The sequence below is a fragment of the Miniopterus natalensis genome, chromosome 11 (assembly GCF_054644295.1).
Source record: "Miniopterus natalensis isolate mMinNat1 chromosome 11, mMinNat1.hap1, whole genome shotgun sequence".
Taxonomy (NCBI): Eukaryota; Metazoa; Chordata; class Mammalia; order Chiroptera; family Miniopteridae; genus Miniopterus; species Miniopterus natalensis.
In genome coordinates, this window is record NC_142091.1 from 35599775 (window position 1) to 35622676 (window position 22902).

The window sequence follows — 22902 nt, forward strand, 5'->3', positions numbered from 1 at the left end:
TTGCCCCGAGACTTGCCCTCCTTCCGAGCAGCAGTCTCGTAAGCACCCCTTCCCCCAGCTCTGAGGGCACGTGGCACCTTTGACACAGTCAGGATTCAGGCCACTCACTCTATCACCCATCCCTAAGCCAGACTGACCATTTCTTCCAAGAATCGGACTCGGGGAGAAAAATGAGAAATCAGGACAGGAAACAGGTTTCCAAAGCCTCTTAACCACCAGCAGCAGAGCCAAAGGACTGGTAACAGCCCCACAGCCTTGCTCCTCCAAGCCTGGGCATGAACTGTCTGATGAAGGCCACTGCATTGCTTGCCCTCTTGGAATGGGCTTCCATTCCCTTCCTCATGCCTCAGCGACAGAGATCCAACTTTCCCTAAGCCCCTCGGCCCTTCCCTCAGAGTTAGCCTTAGGCCAAGGACTGGGGTAAGTGATTCAAGAGACCTTGACCAACACCTCCTCTGTGGCAGACTGTGCCAGGGACTGTCACCATTCAGTGATCAGTACCAGGCACAGGGACAGAAAAGAGTTGGCAGTTGGCAGGATCCATGCAGCAGCCAGATCTGACCCTCGGCAGAGAGTTATTCAGTGAAGACCTACCTAGTCTCCTGGACCAAGCCTCACCTGAAACCAAAGAAGCTGCAGGACTCAGGGATCCAGGCAGGAAGCCAAGCCCAGCTAAAGGAATCACAGAAGAGCCAGGATGAGCTCAACTTTTGGGCCTTTCACTTCACCATTGTTAAAACCCTAAGGGGCCCAGGGGCGAGCTTTATTCCAGTAGTAAAAGCAAAGCAGGGAAAAAAAGTCCAGCGGGAGACCCAGAGTACATGGGGAGACATATGTGGATAAACCCATGCTGCAAGCTTGAGCATGAGTGGAAGTCAGAAATATTGGCATCTGGTGCTCGCTTCGGCAGCACATATACTAAAATTGGAAAGATACAGAGAAGATTAGCATGGCCCCTGTGGAAGGATGGCACACAAATTCATGAAGCAAAAAATATATATTGACATCTGGATGAAGAACTTATTCTCCTTTCACACACAAGTGCAAAAAGGCATTTAAACCTACCTTCTTGCACTTCAGCCTCCCCTAATTAAAAATAATAACTAGAATGTTAATAGCCTACTCCCTGCCACTTTCCAACCACTCTACAGCAGGTAGGCAAGCACACAGTGGACACTTTCAAATAGACAGTACAGACACGCTCGTTGGAGACAGAGAAGCAAGTGGTAGCTTGCAAGCAGGTAGAGCTGAGTTTGAATTTTGAGCCCACCCACTTATCTGTGTGACCTTGAGCAGGTGACTTCACTTTTCTGAGCCTCGATTCCTGAGCCTCCTCCCACAAGGCGATAATATATACCTTTTAGACTAGTTGTGAGAATGTACGAACAGGGACTGGCACCAGACCTGGTATGTTGGAGGCGTTCAGTAATGGTATTTCTTTTATTACTATCAGGAGAACGGAGAAATGAACTAAGATTCAATTATGATGCGTCAGATGGACCACACCAGAGCAGAGCTGTGAGTTGTGAGAGCTGCAGATACACAGCTGCCTGGTGCCAGATGTGGAATCTAGATGGGAATAGGTTGCAAGAGCCTGTCTGTTTGGCCTGCTTATGTGGCAGCAGAATCCTGGTTTGAATTCAGAGTCCCCTTTTCCCAGGGTCTATAGCTTCCTGGGAAGCCCCATCTCTAGTGTAGTGTTGTTTGGGTAAAATCTGTATACCAGTTCTAGGGGGTTTTGAGAAGGTATTCAAGCGTCAGGTTTGCCCACACCAGCTTTGAGACTCGGGGTCAGCAGTCTTACATGGTTACCATCCCTTCAACCTCCATGGGTAAATATTAGTTTATAGCTACAGGTACTTACACATGTTCTTCATAGTAATCCTGGGAGGCAGGCAGGACAGGGCTTATCATCTCCACTTTATGGAGGTAAGTCATTTGCCTAAAGTCGGATATCAGCAAGTAGAGCCTTAGCCTGAAAACTATGTGCAAGGAGATGTAGGGGACATGGCAATGTGTCCAACCAGAAGGAAAAGCAGAACATGCAAAACTGTGGCATGAGGCAGAACGTGCCAGGTTCTGGCTGTAGCACTGTTATATTTCTGTTACTCAGAACCACCCCTTGGTTTTCAGGTACGACAGCTTTGGCCGCCTGACAAACGTGACCTTCCCTACCGGCCAGGTGAGCAGTTTCCGAAGTGATACCGACAGCTCAGTGCATGTCCAGGTGGAGACCTCCAGCAAAGATGACGTCACCATCACCACCAACCTGTCTGCCTCGGGAGCCTTCTATACACTGCTGCAAGGTAAGCCAGGACGGGCTGGGGGACTTTGGGGCAGAGGGGTGAGGAGACCTGTTTAAAAGAACATGACACAAGAAACCAGCTGCTGCTGGAGCTGCCAAAGAACAGAAAAGCTTTATAGCTGGTCTCCTTCTGTATTGCCACCTAATTTGTAAAACACACCAGCCTGAGTCCCGTAAATTCTCTCCCAGAAGCTTCAGAGTAATATTTCATCGTCTCATCCCATTATCATCAGAACAAAGGGTAGAGAATCCATTAGCTCCTAATCGAGGTGACCTCACTGTTCTGCCATTCTAATGGCTCTCAGATTAAAGACTTACTCGCACACTGGTGCCGGCGAGGACAAAGGACAGAATAATTACACCTAATTATGAAAGGGATTTGGGCTGGAGAAGCCCTTCCTGAAGCTCAGGTGAGAAGGGCCTGTGCCTCTGCTAGGATTCCATAGAGAGGAGACCCTTCCTCTCTGCATCCATCACGTCATCCCTGATATGAGTTGATCTTTCAGCTTCAGCTAAAGCACGCTGATGAAACATTGCTGTGAATTGTCTGCCGCAGTTGTTCTCATGGGATGTGGTGACTTAGAGTAGAGCTTGCAGCTTTGTTGGATTTAGTGAGCACTAAAAAAAAAAAAAAAAAAAAAAAGACAGCACCAGTAAAAGGCTTGCTTGGTCTGCCCTCTGCCCCCACCCAGCTTTTTGACACAAAGTATTAAAAAGTACCTCGGGCTGGGAATCAGACACCCAAATTCTAGTCCTGACTCTGCCACAATTCCAGGGCCCTCCATTTTCTTCTCTGGGAAAAGAAAACAAGTTGAAGCCCTGTCAAATGGTGTGGGGCAGCTCAAAGAACAGGAGTTCTGGGGTAGATAGACTGGGACCCCTATGCTTGCTGCACCAGTTTCTACCTGTGTGAATTGGGCCTCAGTTTCTGGGTCAGGGATATGGGGCTGCTCTACAAAGCCTACCTCATAGGGTTGCTCAGATCGTCTCTTTAGACAGCTTACATAAACTGACCAGCATGGGCCAGGTACATAGTATTGCTCAGTAAGTGCTTGTCAGATTAATTAACTAATTAATTAACAAGCAGTTTGATTTGATCTACCATAAGAAAATAATTTTATGTTTTCACAACTCCTTTTACTCCCAAATGTAGTCCTGTGCCTTTTAAAACCTCAAAGAACATGCAAAAAAATGAAACCAGACCACCAACTTACACCATACACAAGAATAAACTCAAGTTGCAAACCATAAAAATCCTAGAAGAAAACATAGGCAGTAAAATTTCAGACATTTCTTGTAGCAATATTTTTACCCATATATCTCCTCAAGCAATGGAAACAAAGGAAAAAATAAACAAATGGAACTAGATCAAACTAAAAAGCTTTTGCACAGCAAAAGAAACCATCAACAAAATGGAAAGGGAACCCACTGAATGGGAGAACATATCTGTCAATGATATATCTGATGAAGGGTTAATTTCCAAAATATATAAAGAACTTATACGCTCAGCACCAGGGAGACAGACAACCCAATTAAAAAATGGTCAAAGAACCTGAAGGGACATGTCTCCAAAGGGGATATACATAATGGCGAATAGACATATGAAAAAATACTCAACGTCACTAATCATCAGAGAGATGCAAATTAAAACCACAGTGAGCTATCACCTCAGACCTGTCAGAAAGGCTGCCATCAGTGTATCGACAAACAACAGGTGCTGGCGAGGGTGTGGGGAAAGGGAACCCTCATGCACTGCTGGTGGGAATGCAGCCTGGGGCAGCCACTGTGGAAAACTGTATGGAGGTTCCTCAAGAAGTTAAAAATGGAACAGCCTTGTGACCCAGCGATAACAACTTCTGGGAATATATACAAAGAAACCCGCAACACTGATTGGGAAGAATATATGCAGCATTATATGTTTATTGCAGCATTATTTACAATAGCCAAGATTTGGAAGCAGCCCGAGTGCCCGTCAGTGGATGAGTGGATAAAAAAGCTGTGGGACATTTATACAGTGGAATACTACTTGACTATGGGGGGGGGGGGGAGAAATCTTACCTTTTGCAACAGCGTGGATGGACCTGGACCTGGAGATCATGCCTCTTTCCTTCTTTGGTGCCAGAGAAGGACAAATACCATATGATCTCACTTATATGTGGAATCTAGTGAACAAAAGAAACTGATGAACAAAATAGAGACAGAGGCACAGCTACATGGAACAGACTGACAGCTGTTGGAGGGGGATAGGGGACTGGATGAAAGAAGGTGAAGGGGCTAAGCAAAAACAGATAGACACAGATAACAGTGCGGTGATAGCCAGAGAGAAAGGAAGGTGGGGGTAGGGAGAGGTGGGCAAAGGGGGGGAAATGGGAACAGAAAAAGACTTTGCTTGGGCCAATGGGCAGATGATGTTTTGTAGAGATGAAGCCTGTATGGTTTTGTGAACCATGTCACCTCAATAAATTCAATTAAAAAAAAAACAAAAACCTTAAAAGAACAATAACAGTTTTTAGTCAAAGAAAGAGAAACCAAGGCCTGGAGTTCCTTCCCCGCCAAGCACCTGTAGCAGTGGTTTGGGACACACCCCCGCTGTTTAAGCTCTGAATGGGTTATTACCCAGAGAGGGTACCAATTCCGAGCCAGCCAGCTTCTGCCTGACGAGGGACAGCAAGGCCACTAGTTAGTCAGGCATCTTGTCCTTCAGGCCCATTTTCTCCCCTGGGGTTAAGAATTGTCTCACCCACTCCGTGCCTGTAGGCTGGCTTTGAGCAATTTTCTCAGAAGTTAATGCAGGCTTTCTTATATTTGGGCAACTTTTTGAAATTCAGAAATGCCATCAAAAGTGCCATCAAAAAGATTTTTAAAAGTGCCATCCATTTTATAACGACTTTTCACATGGGGCGGGGGACAGGGGAGAGACACACTGCCTGAAATTTATACAAGGATGTAAGGCACATTGCAATTTCAGAAAGCTTAAAATGTGAAAAGGAAAAGTACATATTGGAATCCAGGAGACGTGGTACCTGCTTTTCCTCTTTGGTACCTCTGCCAAGCTCCCCTTCCCTCTTCTGTACCAGGCCCAGATGCTCAGTTTTGCAGCCGCCTTGGTAGTCTTTGTACAGAGCTCCTTTGGTTTCATCTCGTGTCTGAATGCTGGGAAGAAATAAGAAGGCTCCTAATGAGCAGCAGCCTTGGGAAGTCACAGCTCACATTAAATGGGGATCATTCAAGACGGGCCTGTGCAGATGCTGTTCCATCCAGAGTCACCATTAATGGACGTATGTGGATTCAGCAAGAAGCTGCTTTAAAAGATAAATTGACACAGGCTCTTTCACTGTTCAAAGGAAGTAAAATACAGATTGTCAGTGAATAATGCATAGCGAATTTCAGGGAGATTTTAGGCTTCTGTGTGTGAAAGAGAAAAGGCGATAAAATGGAGGGAGGAGGAAATGGGAGGGAGGGGGGCCAATTTGATGCTGTTGTAGCAGGGAAGAGTCAGTGAGGGCTCCCTACAAAACGACATCCTTATTGCTTGTCATAGCCTGGAATAGATCTAGTTCAGTCCAGCAGATGTTTACTAAGCACCTGCAATAAAAAGAGTAACGATAACTAACATTTTTGGGCACTTACTGGTATGAACCATGTTTTTCGTGTTTTACATTCATAGTCCTATTTCATCTTCACAGCAACCAGATGAAGTGGGTATTAATTACTAATATCTCTCATTTTCCAAATGAAGGCAATGAGGCACTGAGAGGTTAAGTAGATTGTCCAGAGACACGCACCTAGTAGGGGTATTTGGACTCAGACGGATAGACTTTAGAACCCATTTTCTTGACCACTAATCTAAAGGCGATAGGGAGCTATTGAAGGAATGTGATCACCTCGGAGAAGTTCATTGGGACAGGTGTGTGAAATGGGGTAATGGAGACAGAAATGACTAGACAGACACATGGCAGTGACCAGCACACAAAACTAGTCATAGGTGAAGTTGGTATAATACTTACTATATGCCAAGTACTGTTCTCAGATCTTCATCTTCATCATCTCACTTAATCCTATGAGGTAGGGGCACAGTTATCATCCCCAGTGTACAGAGGAAGAAAAAGAGGCATGAGACGTTAAGGAATCAGCCCAAGGTCTTACAGCAACAAAGTGGCAGAGCTGGAACTTGAACTCGGGCAACCTGATTTCAAAGTCCATGCTCTTAATCTCGCTGCAATAGTGCCTCTCACAGTAGGCCCTGAGGTATTTGAGAATTTGGTCATTAACAGGGTGGCGAACCCTACATCCCTCAGTTGCAAGACCACTAATAAGCCCATAGAGAGGTTAAGGGGCGAATAGAGGAAGGCATTCATTCTAACCACAGGGACAGGAGAAGCTTCTGGAAGGAGATAACATGTAAGCAGAGCCTTTAAGGAAGGACTTGGGCTACCATTTGTTGAAGAAAGGGGCAGTGCAGATAGAGGCAACAGCTGAGAAGGGGCAGAAGGCAGGAGAGTGCAGTGTAAGGTCAGAGATGTTACCTCCATTTTTAGAGGAGAATTCCGTGTGCATTTCACAGCTGAAATTTACTTTTTTCTCCAGAAGCACCTTTTAGCTAAAGATGCAAATTAAAGTGTTTTAACCAGACATAAAATTTCAAAATCAGATGTATTTTTAAATTGTTGTCATATATATAGCTGCTCCTTGACTTATGATTGGGTTATGTCCCAATAAACACATCGAAAGTTGAAAATACACTAGGTCAAAAATTCATTTAATACACCTAACCTACCAAACATCATAACTTAGCCTGCCCTACCTTAAATGTACTCAGAACACTCACATTAACCTAAAGTTGGACAAAGTCATCAAACACAAAGCCTGTTTTATAATAAAGTATTGAATATCTCATGTAATTTGTTTCACACCATCATAAAGCTGAAAAATCCTAAGTAGAACCATTGTGAGTCGGGGACCATCTGTAATGTATATATGACAATGATTTAAAACATATATATGTCTTGATTTAAAACACATATGTCTTAAATCATATATATATATGCTTTAAATCATATGTATATATGTTTTAAATAACATATATATTTGGCATTCTGACAGTGGACTTAAGTATTGGAGTTATTTTTCATCTTGTTATAAAGAACATTGTTACCCTAGTGTATATCAAGAGCCTTAAAAATGTTCAACCCATCGTCCTACTAATCTTTCTTTTAGAAGTCTATTTTGATTAAATAACCCAAAATGAATACATTGACTTATGCAAAAGAATATGTTTTTTAATTGAGATAAAATTCACGTACCATAAAATTCACCCTTTGAAAGTGTCTAGGTCAGTGGTTTGTAGTATATATACAAAGTTACTGCTATCTGATTCTAGAAAAATTTTATCACTCCCAAAAGAAGCCCTTGCCCATTAGCAGTCACCCCCATTCTCCCTTCTCTGCGCTAATCTACTTTCTATCTCTATGAATTGGCCTGTTCTGGACATTTCATATAAATGGACTCACACAATATGAGGCCTTTTGTGTCTGACTTCTTTCACTTAGCATGATGTTTAAAATACATTTATTTGCAGTGTTACATGTAATTATGAAAACTGGCGACAATCAGAAATCTATTTTGAGGGTTGGTTGAATAAATTATAGTATTTCTATACAACGAAATACTGTGCATTCATTAATAAAACCCTTCATGAAAAACATTCAACAATATAACATAATTATCAGTGAAAAACCTCTATAAGCAACATTTTATACTCTGACTACATGAAGAAATATCCTAAAATCTAGGAATATCCATCATATTTACATGGTTTTGGGGGGTCTATTGAGATTATGGCTGATCTCCATATATTTCCCTAGTTTTTTTCAAGAATAATGTTTCGTTTCTATAGTCAGAAAAATACACACATTTGAAAACCACACCTCTGCCTCCCTCCATCCTTGTGCCTTCTGAACAAAGTCTGTCCTTCCGCTCCCGCAGACCAGGTCCGCAACAGCTACTACATCGGGGCAGACGGCTCCCTGCGGCTGCTGCTGGCCAACGGCATGGAGGTGGCACTGCAGACGGAGCCGCACCTGCTGGCGGGCACCGTGAACCCCACCGTGGGCAAGAGGAACGTCACACTGCCCATCGACAACGGCCTCAACCTGGTGGAGTGGCGCCAGCGCAAGGAGCAGGCTCGGGGCCAGGTCACGGTCTTCGGGCGCCGGCTGCGGGTGAGCAGGACCCCCAGCAGGTCCCTGCCTCTGGAGGCTGAGTCCTGCGGGGAAGGGATGGGGAGGAATCCGGACCAGTGGGTTCTGTTCTTGAAACTGTCCCTGGGGGAGAAAGTTTTCCTGGGCCCTCCGTTTCCTCATCCACAAAAAGGGGAAAGTAAAGCAGGCAACTCCTGTAATAAGAGTCTCGTACATCTTTTCAGTTGTCACCTGTGACAAGATCACCAGCTCTGGTGTTAGTTGGGCCTGAGTTGGATTTCCCGCTTTGGTCATTCCCAGAGTGAATCCGCGCAAATCCCTTATCTCTCAAAGCCTTGATTTCATTACCTGTAGAGGGAACACGATAAAACCAATTTCACAAGTTGCTACAAAGATTAGAAAAAATCTATGAAGTGCCCCAGACAGAGCCTGGCCCATAATAAGTGGTCAGTAATACCTGCCTGTGTTGTTGCTGTAATTGCTATTCTTATTACTGTTATTGTTATTATTATTACTAATATGTCCGAAAATTCGGCTTAGCTGTTTGGAACCTAAGCCATAGTCTCCCCCTTTTTCAGGTAAGTATCCTTTCTAAATGAACAAAATGACCCTCGCCATAGCTGTCCCCGCCAGTGGGCTGGCATCCATGGCCTGGCATCTCAGAGTGTTTTTCAGGGGCTGCCCCTGAGCCAGCCCTTTCTCTGCCCCCCACCACGTTTCCCTAGCGTTGCTTCTGCCCCAGTGCCTGATTGCCCATCTTCTGTCCCCTCCAGCGTTAGAAAGGAAGGTGAATGCGTGAGTGAAAGCGCAGGAATAGCCCCGGCTCCAGCACAGTACCCCGGAGACCACAGGCGCTCCGTGGAGGCATGCCGAGCTGAGCCACGTGTTCCTAACCCCTAAAAACCACAGAAGTATCCCCGTGCCACGCAGCTGGGGCTGTCTTGCCCTCTGGCCTCCAGCAAAGAAAGTACATTTATAAGCCCCCATTTCACACACGGGGCGCCTGAGTTCCAGAGAGAAAAGGGCTTTTCCCGGACTCACATAGCGAGGTGGTGGTAAGGACTCGAGAATGGGCACCCTGCTCATAGTTAAATTCTCACAACAGATATAGAAGCATTAAGTGACTTATCCAGCATCACACCACGAGAGCCAGAAAGCCAGGCTTCCTGTCTTCTCTCGACAGCCAAGAACTCCAGCAACTGTCTGATGTGGGAAACAGCCTTCCCCGCATTCCCTAAGGAAGGCCTCTCTGCCTCTGGGGCCCCGCCGAGCCCGTCTGAATTCCCCAGCAGCTCCTCGTGCACGTTGGGGGCAGCTTGCTAAGCGGGAAGCTTGCCCTGGGCCTGTGCAGCCGCGAGCAGCTCCTCCGAGCCTTCGATTCTCCTGCAGAAACCAGATAATATATTTGCTATATACCTAGCCAGGTGCTGGGAGACCCCAGGCGCTCAATAAGCGGCAGCAATTAGTGCTGTTAGGATTCCCTCTCTGCCTTGTGAACTGGACCAAAAGTTTCCCAGGCTTGAAGTGGTCCCTCTCCCAGCCCGAGATTAACGGCGCTTCGGTGAGGTGGCCTCATCTCCGCGTCCTCCCAGTATAAATGGCCACCCACAGTGGCAGCATGTGGAATTAGAACGTTAGCCGTGCGCCTCCCCGTAATGGAGCTCATTTTTTATACGACTGGGAACTTTTTTAATAAAGAAAGATGTAAAATAATCTCATTGCCACTACTGCCGAGCACAGGAAGCATTAGGCAGTTCCCCAGTGAGCTGCTTAATTCAATTTTATTAATTTTGCCACAGAGGTATAGCTCCCCTTCACTAGGGGTCCTCCAGGGTATGGGGGGGGTGCAGCTGGCTGGGTGGTAGCACCTTGGGGGAGCCCCAGGGGACCTTCCAAATGATGCTGTAAAAAGGGCTCCATCGTTGGGGGTGGTGCAGACCTTGCATCTTCCTTTGTGCTCTCGGCAAAGAACACAGCTTCGGCCTCCAGCACCTCGGGTTTTCATGGGAATTGTCTGCCATGCTGTTTTTGCTTCTTCAATTGTGTTTGATTACCCCTGGGAAGGCAACCTTATTATAACCAGGCCATTCGCAGCCAAAGCCATCTCAGCATCATCATTATAAATCTTTATCTCCTAGGCGTTAGAGTCTGTTAGGGGAGAAGGGGGAGACACACGTCTGTACTTCCCCTGAGAATGACCATGGTCATTTGTTGTCGTTTAGTGGACATTATCACAATCATTAATTCAGTACCTTCTGTGTGCCCAGCACTCCACTAGGTAATTTACTTAGGTTTCCTCTATCCTCTCAGCAGCCCTTTGTTTTACAGGGAGAGAAACTGAGACTCAGAGAGGGACAGGCACTTGCTCAGAGTCACACAGAAGAGCTGGTCACAGATGAGGCTGGAATCCTGGCCTTAATTTTTAGACCTGAGCCCTGTTTTACCACACAGGGCCCCAGAGGGCCTTTCATTACCTCCGTCCACGTGTACTGTTTTGCATCATTTAATGCACCTTGTCTGTGTTCTTCTTGGGTCTTCCTTACTGTGTGTCACATTTAACCAGTGACTAATGGGAGAGTGAGAAAATGTGCCCAAATGTACCCAGACACCAATTAGAGGAAATCAGCATTTTAGCTTCAGAGTACCCAGCAGTGTTTCAGGGGTCACAGGTACCAAATATAGAAACAGGCCTCTGAAGCATATTTGTTTGTTAACATACGAAAAGCCCTGACTTCTTGCTACCCCTGGGGGAGCCCTGTATTTCTGACTCTGAAAGGAAATCGAGTCTTGTGCTGACCCAGTAGCCCAGGTGGAGATCATACACGGGGCTCCTGATCCCGGAGGCGGGAGCAAACATTCCAAAGCTAGGACTGTGTCCCCAGGTGGCCCACAGCCAGAGAAACCAGCCCAGGTTCAAACACACGCTGCCCCCCCCCCCCCAGGGTCTCCAGGAAGAAGAAGCAGCCTGGGGAGCTGACTGGGGCGACCACCAAGAAGTCCTAATTGTGGTGAGAGAGGGCAGGAGAGATCCCAGCAGGGAAGGGAAGTCCAAAGCCCCAAGAAGTGGTAGACTCTCTTAGAAGACCACTGGGCTGTGTTGGCACATGGCAGTGGTGAGTGTCAAACCCAGACTCAGTCACTCACCAGCCAGGAGATCTGGAGCATGTCCTTCACATCCCTGAGCTTTTGTCTCCTGGGTGTCGAGCCCTAGCATGGTGGCTGGCACATAATTAGTGGGATCAGCCATTGATTTGCTGGGCCCAGGGGGCCTCTCCCTTTTTAGGAGGGCGATGAGAAGGATCTGCCTTTTGTCTTCATTAGAAGAATCACGTTAGGAAATTGTGTGAATCATCTTCAGTAACAGCTACTGCTTTCCCATCATCTGCATCACCCTTATCCTCACAGTGGCCCTATGTAATTGGCATTATTATTCCCATTTTACAGAAGAGGAAACTTCACAGAGCTGACAAGTGACAGAGGCAGGACCCAAACCCTGGTTGACATCCACAGCCCATGCTGCCTCCTCTACTCAGGAGCTTCTCAGACCCAAGTTCTCAATATCCAGATTAACTTTGTCCTTCCTCCTACCCCTTCTCCAGGTTCACAACAGGAACCTCCTGTCTCTGGACTTTGACCGCGTGACACGCACGGAGAAGATCTATGATGACCACCGCAAGTTCACCCTCCGAATCCTGTATGACCAGGCGGGGCGGCCCAGCCTCTGGTCACCCAGCAGCAGGCTGAACGGCGTCAACGTGACATACTCCCTGAGGGGCCACATTGCAGGCATCCAGAGGGGCATCATGTCTGAGAGAATGGAATACGACCAGGACGGTCGCATCACATCCAGGATCTTTGCTGACGGGAAGACATGGAGCTACACGTACTTAGAGAAGGCAGGTGTCTGCCTCTTTCCATCACTGCCCTTGCCGTGTAGAAGGCCTGTCACTGTGGCTCCACCTATGGCCACGCCCAGGCTGCTGACCTTGATAGGATAGGTCTGACCCATGTGGTCTCCAAAAGGAAATGTTCAGGAAAATCTGCAACAGAGGGCAAGGGGGTCCCAAGAGGCATCCAGATGGATCATGGTGGTGGCATGGCAGGTGGGGGCCCCGGGGCAGGAGAATGTGAAAGTTGCACCTGATAGACTGGCGCTGAGAGCAGGATCAAACACTACCTTGACTTATGGAACAAGATTCAGGGTCCTGAAACAGATGCAGGTCTGCTCCCAGGTCTAGGGCACATGAGGCCATTGGTCACAGAGAACAAAGCAGAGGCCTAAGGAGGGTACTTAGGCAGGAAGGCCTTAACCCTGAGCTTCAAGTTCTGGGTGTGGCCTTGGGAAATCCCCTTCCGGTCAGGATTCATTTCATCCCAGGGGTGAGGAATCAGAAAGGGCCTGAAATCAAAAGTTGGTCCCAAACAGGAGAAAATTGTAGCTTTGGTACCTAGATCCCCTCTGGGCTGTTATCTGCTGACTTATTCCTGAAATAGAGTCTGTATTTCATGTCCCAGTTCTGGTGCCCAGATCCTTACTTTGTTTCCTACTCCTGGTCACCCCTCCAGATCCCAGGCTCTGCTTGATCTGTGGTCAGTCTCCACTGCTCTGTGCTGGGTGAGCATGTCCGAGAGCAATGTTCTGTGGTAGCGCTAAGAGAGACCTTGAAGGTCATCCAGCATACTGGCCAAGGCCAGAGAGGGGAAGAACTTGCCCAGGGCCACACAATGAGTGGTGTTAGAAGCCAGGTTTCCCCATTCCCATATGGCCTGTTACTATATAAACAGTTGTGCAAAGCCCTAAATGCCTTTTTCAGGCATGATCTTTATCCTGTGGGCCAGAGGGAGTCAACAGAAGTTGTTTATTAGTCCATAGACATTGTCAGACTGTATTTTAGGAAAATCGGTCTTGCTTGAGTGGGACGATTGATTTTAGAAGAAATCTGGAGCAAGGAAGCCAGGAGAGAAGATACTGCAAATACTTTAGGCCAGCGCTCCCAACCTTCCTCCCACCCCGTCACACATTAAAGTCATCTTTTTTGTACCACACAAAGGGGCAGACAGACAAGGCTGCTCACCATAAGGAGGAAAATAGCCTGAGTGCTCTGGGGCCCCAGGCCCTGCCAGGCCAAGGAATAAGAGCAGTCCTTATCTGAGCACATCTGTACCCCGTTGCAGAATCTTATGGCCCATTGGTTGGAAATATCTGGTTTGGACATAACTTAGGAGAACCACCAGTTTCCTTGGCCTTTCATTCCTCTCCTTAAGCCTTGGGCACCCAGGCCTCCCCTCCCTCCCCACTGCCCAGCTCTCACCTCTTGGTTTTCCTTTCCCTCCAGTCCATGGTGCTGCTCCTCCACAGCCAGAGGCAATATATCTTTGAGTTTGATAAGAACGACCGCCTCTCTTCCGTGACAATGCCCAACGTGGCCCGGCAGACATTAGAGACCATTCGCTCGGTGGGCTACTACAGGAACATCTACCAGCCCCCTGAGGGCAATGCCTCAGTCATCCAGGACTTCACGGAGGACGGGCACCTCCTCCACACCTCCTACTTGGGCACCGGCCGCAGGGTGATATACAAGTATGGCAAGCTGTCGAAGCTGGCCGAGGTGCTGTACGACACCACCAAGGTGAGCTTCACCTACGACGAGACAGCGGGCATGCTAAAGACCATCAACCTGCAGAACGAGGGCTTCACCTGCACCATCCGCTACCGCCAGATCGGGCCCCTGATCGACCGCCAGATCTTCCGCTTCACCGAGGAAGGCATGGTCAATGCCCGCTTCGACTACAACTACGACAACAGCTTCCGGGTGACCAGCATGCAGGCCGTGATCAACGAGACCCCACTGCCCATCGATCTCTATCGATACGACGACGTGTCAGGCAAGACGGAGCAGTTCGGGAAGTTCGGCGTCATCTACTACGACATCAACCAGATCATCACCACCGCGGTCATGACGCACACCAAGCACTTCGATGCGTACGGGCGGATGAAGGAGGTGCAGTACGAGATTTTCCGCTCGCTCATGTACTGGATGACCGTCCAGTACGATAACATGGGGCGGGTGGTGAAGAAGGAGCTCAAGGTGGGACCCTATGCCAACACCACCCGCTACGCCTACGAGTATGACGCCGACGGCCAGCTGCAGACGGTCTCTATCAACGACAAGCCACTCTGGCGATACAGCTATGACCTCAACGGGAACCTGCACTTACTGAGTCCCGGGAACAGCGCGCGGCTCACCCCGCTCAGGTACGACCTCCGTGACCGCATCACCAGACTAGGCGACGTGCAGTACAGGATGGACGACGACGGCTTCCTGAGGCAGCGGGGCGGTGATGTCTTCGAGTACAGCTCAGCTGGCCTGCTCGTCAAGGCCTACAACCGGGCTGGTGGCTGGAGTGTCAGGTACCGCTACGACGGCCTGGGGCGGCGGGTGTCCAGCAGGAGCAGCCACGGCCACCACCTGCAGTTCTTCTATGCGGATCTGACCAACCCCACCAAGGTCACGCACCTCTACAACCACTCCAGCTCTGAGATCACATCCCTCTACTACGACCTGCAAGGACACCTCTTCGCCATGGAGCTGAGCAGCGGCGATGAGTTTTATATAGCTTGTGACAACATCGGGACGCCTCTTGCTGTCTTCAGTGGAACAGGCTTAATGATCAAGCAGATCCTATACACGGCCTATGGGGAGATCTACATGGACACCAACCCCAACTTCCAGATCATCATCGGCTACCACGGTGGCCTCTACGATCCACTGACCAAGCTTGTCCACATGGGCCGACGGGATTACGATGTGCTGGCTGGTCGCTGGACTAGCCCAGACCATGAGCTGTGGAAGCACATTAGTAGCAGCAACATCATGCCTTTTAATCTCTATATGTTTAAAAACAACAACCCCATCAGCAACTCTCAGGACATCAAGTGCTTCATGACAGGTGAGGATCGGGGCTCATTCAGAGGGCAGAAACTGGTCATGTCTCCCTGTTGCTCTGGTCATTGACAGGACAGTCATCCTTGAGAAAGCTGCTAGCGGGTAATGGGAAACATTGACTTTCTCTTAGAGCAGCATTTTCCAAAGTATATTTGAAGAAACACTAGTTCAGAGAAATGGTCTGGAAAAATTGTTTCTGGCGTCACATCAATTTGACAGGAAGGCCACCATGCTTAAGTTTTCATAATACATTTCAGCTTATGCAAGGCTCTGAGAAGTCCTGTAGTAAAGAGAACTGTTTAACATATTTACCCACTATTTCTTTAATTTATTTGACCATAAAACCCTGTTTTTCACCATGAAACCCTAATATCTCACTGGATGCATTCCTTAGAATGCACCTTGGGAGTTTCTGACCCAGAAATCAGCCTGGCTATGAGTCCCTAAGAAATATGGCTTTTTAAAAAAACATTCTCTTATTTGGGTTGAAGTAATGGAAAATTTAGACTTTGGAGACAGACAGAACTGAGTAAAGGGGTCCACCATTTCTAAGCTATCACAGTGGAAAAATTTACTTAACTTCCCTGAATTCCTGATTTGTAAATTGAAGTTAGAATACCTACCATGACTACAATAAGTTAAATATGCACATTTTAAATCCTAGAACAACTACTAAAAATTAAAACAAAGGCATAGCAAATCAGTCAATAGTGGCGATAAAATTAAAACTAAAAAAATATTCAATCCAAAGAAGGTAAGAAAAGAGGGACAAAAGGAGTAAAGGACAGACAGTAGGATGGTTGCAAGGGTGAAATGGATGCGTTTTAGAACCTGTCCTGCACAGTGCATGGCTCCTGTTGGTTCCCTTTCCTCCACCTTCTGATTTCAAAAGTAGGCTTTTCTTTCCACTGCTGTGAAACCACCTTGAGTATAAAGTGTCCCATAGGTCACACCGGCCAGACATGTCTTCAGCAGCCTCAAGCCTCCCAGCAAGCAACTACTCCCAGCCACAGAAGACCTCAGTGTCAGAGTGGCTATGGGGATTCAGGTCTGGCTAAAGCCAGCACTTTTAGAACAGAGTTTGTGGCATATCCCAACTTGTAAACCTAGTAGTTGCCACCTCTTTTGTCCTGTGACACACCTCTTACCCCCTATTTTAAGGTAGTTGCATTCATTCAACAAGTGCCTCCTCTGTGCAGCCACTGTTTTAGGCACTAGGGATAGAAAGATGATCCTGCTCTCCAGAAATGCACACTGCTGGAGGGGAGACAGACAACTGCTCTCCAGTTTGAGGGGCCATGATGAAGGGTTTCACTGATGGCCGTTGAAACACAGGAGGCACGGCTGGCTCTGCCCAGGGAGCAGCTCATATTGGAGGCCCATTTATGAGTGGGCATCCATCAGGTACTGGAGAGAAGGGCAATCCAGGGAGAGGGAGCTGCACATACAAGTGTAGAGAGCCCTCGCTGGGTAGCTCAGTTGGTTAAAGCATGGTCCCAGTACACCAAGGTTGAAGGTTCTGTCCCCAGTCAGGGCATATACAAGAATCAACCAATGAATGCATAAATAAGTGGAACAGCAAACTGATGTTTGAATTCCCGGTTCAACTCCCAGCCAGAGAACATACCTAGGTTGCAGGTTCTATTCCCCCACTGGGGCACATTGGGGAGGCAACCAATTGATGTATCTATGTATCTCTCTCTCACCAATGTTTCTCTCTCTCTCGCTCTCTCACTCTCTCTCCCTCCCTCCCCCTTCCTTCCTCTCTCTCTAAAATCAATAAAATAATAATATGTAAAAGAGAGCATAGAGAGGGCAATGAGTACAGCTCACACGATTGCCCCTTAGTGGCAGGGCTTCCTGGCCCCTAAACTCAGTGGCTCAGTCTGGACCCTGTTTCTGCTGTCAGCAGTTGGAGGCTTCCTCTTTTAGGGAAGAATCCAGGTGGTCATGGTGAGAGAATCCAGGTGATCAGGGTGAGAGAATCCAGGTGGTCATGGCAAGAGTCCCAGGAGTGGGGAAGAAGAGAACACATGGTGGGCAGGTGTGATGGATACTCCCTTGGGCGCAGGAGTATCCCCACAGGGTTTCACGGCACTCACCATGCCCCACTGCTGCCAGCCCTGGAAAAGCTTCACAGATTGGAAGGATGTTTCCATTACATCTGTCTGCATTAATCACACCCCCTGCCTCACCCTCCAGTGAGTTTCCTCTGAGCTGTCTTGGCAGGTTACTGTAGCTGAAAAATAAATGCTGCAAAAAAAAAGCGTCTTACTACTAAAATCCAGAATACTACAAATTCTCACTAAACCTTACCTTTTAGCTTCTAATGGGCTACATGCAACCTCATTCACATCCAGCAACAACAATAATAAAAAGAGCATCTTTTTTCCAACAATTTCTTCAGGGGTTCTGAGATCTACTCCAATTGCATAGGCTTAGGTCACCCGACAACCCCTGAGCCAGTCACTATGGCTGGGGAGCTGGAATGCACTGACTGGCTTAGCCAAGGTCACATGCTCCATTACTGAGCTCTTAGTTGAGGTCAGCTTCCCTAAAACTACATGAAGACCCCAAAAAGAAGGAGTGAGCTGGCAGAATGGGGCGCTAGGAAGACCAAAAGATGTCCACCACAGATGCATCATGTACACTATTGCACTTACCCCTCACTTGAGCCTGTGAGATGGGGATCGCCACCCCAGGTGGCCACCCTGCCGTCTGCGGTGGATGAGTAGAGATGAGCTTTTTAACTTGAGGGATGTGTCTATGTCTGATGCCGTAATAAGAAAGAGTAAAATTCTCAACTCTTCAGAAAAGCCAGTTGTAAAAACAAACAAATGAAAAACAAACCAACGAATAAAAACAATTTTCAGCATTTTTCCTAAAGGCATAATGAAAAAGTTTCCCACCTTCCATCACTTAGAATTAAGGCTCAGCCCTCTTTTCAGATCCCTGGTTTCCTGGGACTTTGCAGTATTCCTGACAGAAGATTTCCTTTGCAACTGCCAATTCAGATGCGTGTTCTCAGCCTCAGGCAAAATGGCTTAGTAGGGTTCTTCCCCCAACCCCCCTTCATTCTGTTTGTTTTAATTTCCCAAAGAACCATCTGCCAAGATTCATAGAATCAGAGATTCTTAGAAACTCAGTGAGGAAAGGGAATTTGGAGAAGAGCTGGTCCAAGCGCCTCATGTTACAAACGGGGAAATAGAGGTCCAGGGAGGTGGAGGCATGGGTTTGAGAAAACACAGAAAAGAAGCTGAACGCTTTAAAATACATTTATGTAACAAACAACAGTCCCTGTTGTCTGATGGCTGCCCCCAATTGGTAACACTGTTAATTTTCCTCTTCATGACTTAATGAAAACCATTTCTGTCATCAACTTGTAGGTAAGGAAACTCAGCCTCAGAATGGTTATGGAAACGAGTCCCAAGTTCACACAGTTTGCAAGTTAGGGGCCAGAGTTTGAACCTGGATTTTGTCTTGCCTCACCATGTTCTTTCCCTTATAAGATCTTCCTAGAAGTAGAACCTTGGTTTCCAATCTTTCCTTTCCTTTCTACCACCCCTCCACCTCAGCGCCTCCAGGTTTCACAACCCAGAGAGGGGCTCTGGGACATCCAAAAAAAAAAAAAAGACAAACATGGTTCTTGAATGGGAAGGCAGCGTGGGATGCAGTGGCGAGAGGGATGCAGTTGTTGATCCCCTAAGAACACTCCCATCATTGGGATGAACTCAGTGGGTGGTAGGGAAAGGCAATTCCACCAAGGCCCGGACCCTCAACAGGACCTCCCTGACCAGGGATCTGTCTCCTTTGGAAGAAGCTAAGAGTAAGCCTGGTGCCCACAGCCCGGAGTTGCTGGCTTTGGGGCTTAGCTTCAAGTCCTGCCTCCCCAGACTTGGGATTCCAAGTCTCTGGCCAGCAATTGCTTTATCATCTTCAGCTGCCCCTTCTCGAGCGATGCTCGAATACTCTCTCCTATAGGCCCCAAATCACCTCCTACCTGCCATCCCAGGCTCTTCCTGCTCCAACCACAATTTTCCTTTCTGGCTCTCTCCCTGGGGTATGGTTACCTGAACACTCCCTCACTAGCCTCCCCTCGCCAGGCCTTGCCTTGTACACCAGTCTTCCTGAAGTGCCCCCTTCATCTCCATCAAAGCCTGACAGGGTTTGCACATTTTCAGTGTTTGGCTTAAATACCACCTTCTTCATAAGACATGTCAGACTGGCCAACTGAAAGACTTCCAACCTCTCCTCATCTTTTTGTGTGTGTCAGAGTTCTACATGCCCATGTCCCATCTCCCCTTCAGAGTCCTGAGTGTGCAAAGGGAGGGTCTGTATGGCACAGTACTAGGCACATAAAAGGCACTCAGCAACAGTGGGCCAAGTAGCTGATTGCACGCCTTCCACTCTCTTTTCCTTATGTCTTGGCTTTCTGATTCTGTTCTTTAATGAGCCAAATGCTCATGGCAAAATTCTGCCTGTCCCTATACCTAATATTTTATAACTAGTAATCCCCAAAGAATGTTTTAAATCAAACTCTGTGCCTGTGGGGCTAGATCCTCAAGCCCACTATAAGGAAGGCACAAGGAGGTTAAGTGACTTCTTAGGCTGTCAGGGTAAATAAGACAGGATCGTGGGGGAGGGGGAAATCTCTTTGGTCTTTGGTACAGGCCATCTCCGTGCCCTGTGGCACTTTGGCCCTGAGGCTCTAATCTGCAAAGAGTGTTGGAGGAAGATGGGGAGTTTGTTTCTTAAGTGAATTTTCTCTTTGAAAGTCATTCATATGCATCTTTCCTTTGGAAGTGGTGGTCCTCTTCAGGTGTTTCCTATGATGTTTGGGTTGGCTGTGGAGGAGTCTTCACCCATCAACAGCTGCCTCTGGGTGTATGAAGCTTGAAGGTCCCGGGGATTGGAGTGACAGTGGAAAGGGGAGTCTAAAACCCTAGGTTCTACTTAAGTTACATCTCTTTTAGATTTATAGCTAGGATGGGGACTCTAGTTCCCAAGGGTATGTTTATCATGAATACCATGAAGCCAGTTTCCAAAGTTGAGTCTTCCACTAGCAGCGCTCCACATCCTCGCTGCACCTGCAGCCCAGCTCTAGGCTGCTTCACTGGGATGGGTCACATCTGAGGTCTGCTTACTCCATGGGGATATTTCTGCTTCTCTCCGCCCAGATGTCAACAGCTGGCTGCTCACCTTTGGATTCCAGCTTCACAATGTGATTCCTGGCTATCCAAAGCCAGACACGGATGCCATGGAACCATCCTACGAGCTCGTCCACACACAGATGAAAACTCAGGAGTGGGACAACAGCAAGGTAACCCATGCACATGGCTGCCCACCCCTGGCCATTCAGACATTCCAGGAGTGGGTCCTACCAGCTTTTCAGGAAGGTTTGGGCCACTGATAGAAACAGACGTGGTGCATCCACAGTGCCTTCCAGAAACTGTTCAGCAAACACGTAGGAACCCGACCACAGGTGGGCCACTGTGGGCCCTGCTTTAACAGCACACAGACCCTCATGAGCTGTATTAAGGAGTTTTGTGTGTTACACTGAGTTTGGAGTTCCTCGAAAACAATGAGCCTTTGTCACCACCCAGAACAAACGTGCAAGGAGGGAGAGTGTGTTCTAAAGCACAAATGTGACATTTTCCGAGCGCCTCACTGCACCTGGCCTTGCGTGAGGTACTCTACTTAAGTTAGCTCTCAGTTATCCCCGGCATTATTGCTCTCATTCTACAGACTTTATGCCTGAGGCTTTCCAGAGCCACACAGCAGGGAAGGGGTGGAGCTGGGATTCCAACCCAGATCTGTCTGAAGATGCTCAAAAAATGTTACTTTCTCTTGTCCTTCTTTTATGACTCAGTTTCAAACACTCAAAGAGTTATACAGCTGAGGGGTCCTTCGAAACAGTTTTACGCACCCCCTCCCTCCAGGCATCCATTTGCCCTTCACCCCTCCTGCGCCACCCCATCCATAATGCCTGTACTGGGTGCTGGCTCTTCCAGGCCCCTTGCTGCAGCCAGTGAAAGCAGGAACGCATCAGGCAGAAGCCAGGCCTCAGGAGGGCCCTGGTCCACGCTGAGGAGGAAAGCAGGGCTGCCAGATGGCATACTGCTGGTGGGCGGGAACTCACTCACCGGTACTTCTTTCTCCTTCCTGATTCCATCGGGTCTCAGGCCGCAGTCTCCTCCCCCTAGACTCTGCACCCCTCTGCTCTGGGGACACCCTACAGTTTCCTCTTTCACAGCACTCACCACACTGAATTGTAATTCCTGTTTTCTTTCCTGTATCTCCACTAGACTGCGAGCCCTGTGAGGCCAAGTACTGGGTCTTATTTGGTACCCAGCAAAGCGCCTAGCCCATGCAATGGGTGCATGGAAAACTTCGGTTGAATGAAGAAATGGTTGAAAGAAGTGAACAACCCCACGAATTTTAAGCATTCTCCCCCCCCCCCCCCCCCATTTTCAGTGAGGCAACCAGGGTTCAGAGAGAAACTTGCCCGAGGTCACTCAGCTACAAGAGGGGCAGAAGGTGATAAGAGCCCAAGTCTGTCTGGCGCCAAGCCCATCGGCTCTCTGCTGCCCCCTGCTGCCCTATGCCTGCCCTCCGCTGCTCTAGGCCTGCCCCCTGCGCCTCCCCAGTCCCCACTGTCCCTCCCAGCTGCCCACAGGCCCCCAGCACGGCCTGTTCCCGGGACCGATTCCAGCAGCTCGGCTCTTCCGCCACCACCAGGTTGCCTTCTCCACTGCGCAGAGCCCCAGCTCCGACAGCCTGTTTGCCAACCTCGCCTGTCAATGAATTATTGATTTCCGCCCTTGGCAGGCATCGGAGATCTTTGTTGTTGAGCACTCCAGCTTTCGTGAAACTCTAGGAAATAATTGTTCACAGACAGGGTTCTATTAATTATAAAGAGGACTTAATTTCAGTGAGAAGCCGATGGGCCTGTTTCTAAAGCCATTTCCCTGAGCTGCTGATAAGGCCCCGGGGCCTGCTGCTCTGACGAGCTCCCCGAGCCACAGGAGGGACAAGTAGGTAGTAAGCCAAGAAGATAGGGCCCAAAGTGTCCCCCAAAGCAACCAAGAGCAGGGACACCTGAGGATCCCCCAGGAAGCCCTGTGGGGTAGAGGAACTCCCTGAAAATCATTTATAAACCCAGCAGAGAGCAATAAAGCAGAGTAAGAGGGTTTATATAAATCACTGCTTGTCAGCTTACTAAGCCTTCTTGCCAAGAATGCATTTTTTTACCATTCCTCCATCTAATACCACCCCTCATCCTTCTAGTCCCAGCTCAGACGAGCTTATCCTTGAACCCCACCTTCTCCACCTCACTCCTCCACCTTCAGGCTGAGATACCCTGAGCCTTGTTTGCTCCTCGACACTCTGGAGCCCTTCCTCGAAAATGAGCCTCTACAATCAGACAGGCCTGTGTTTGAGTGTTGGCTTG

General features: G+C 48.1%; 1 protein-coding gene and 1 non-coding gene across 2 annotated transcripts in view; both read left to right on the forward strand.

Moving 5' to 3' along the window:
- TENM4 (teneurin transmembrane protein 4) overlaps positions 1-22902 on the forward strand; it is a 660554-nt gene that overhangs the window by 631934 nt on the left and 5718 nt on the right. Inside the window, 5 exon segments of the mRNA XM_087821630.1 lie at positions 2134-2306; positions 8291-8526; positions 12105-12401; positions 13842-15456; positions 20630-20772. Of these exon segments, the coding sequence (XP_087677756.1) occupies positions 2134-2306; positions 8291-8526; positions 12105-12401; positions 13842-15456; positions 20630-20772 (2464 nt within the window).
- Positions 895-1001, forward strand: LOC148091969 (U6 spliceosomal RNA). The gene has a single exon (XR_015715354.1). It is a non-coding gene; the product is annotated as a U6 spliceosomal RNA (small nuclear RNA).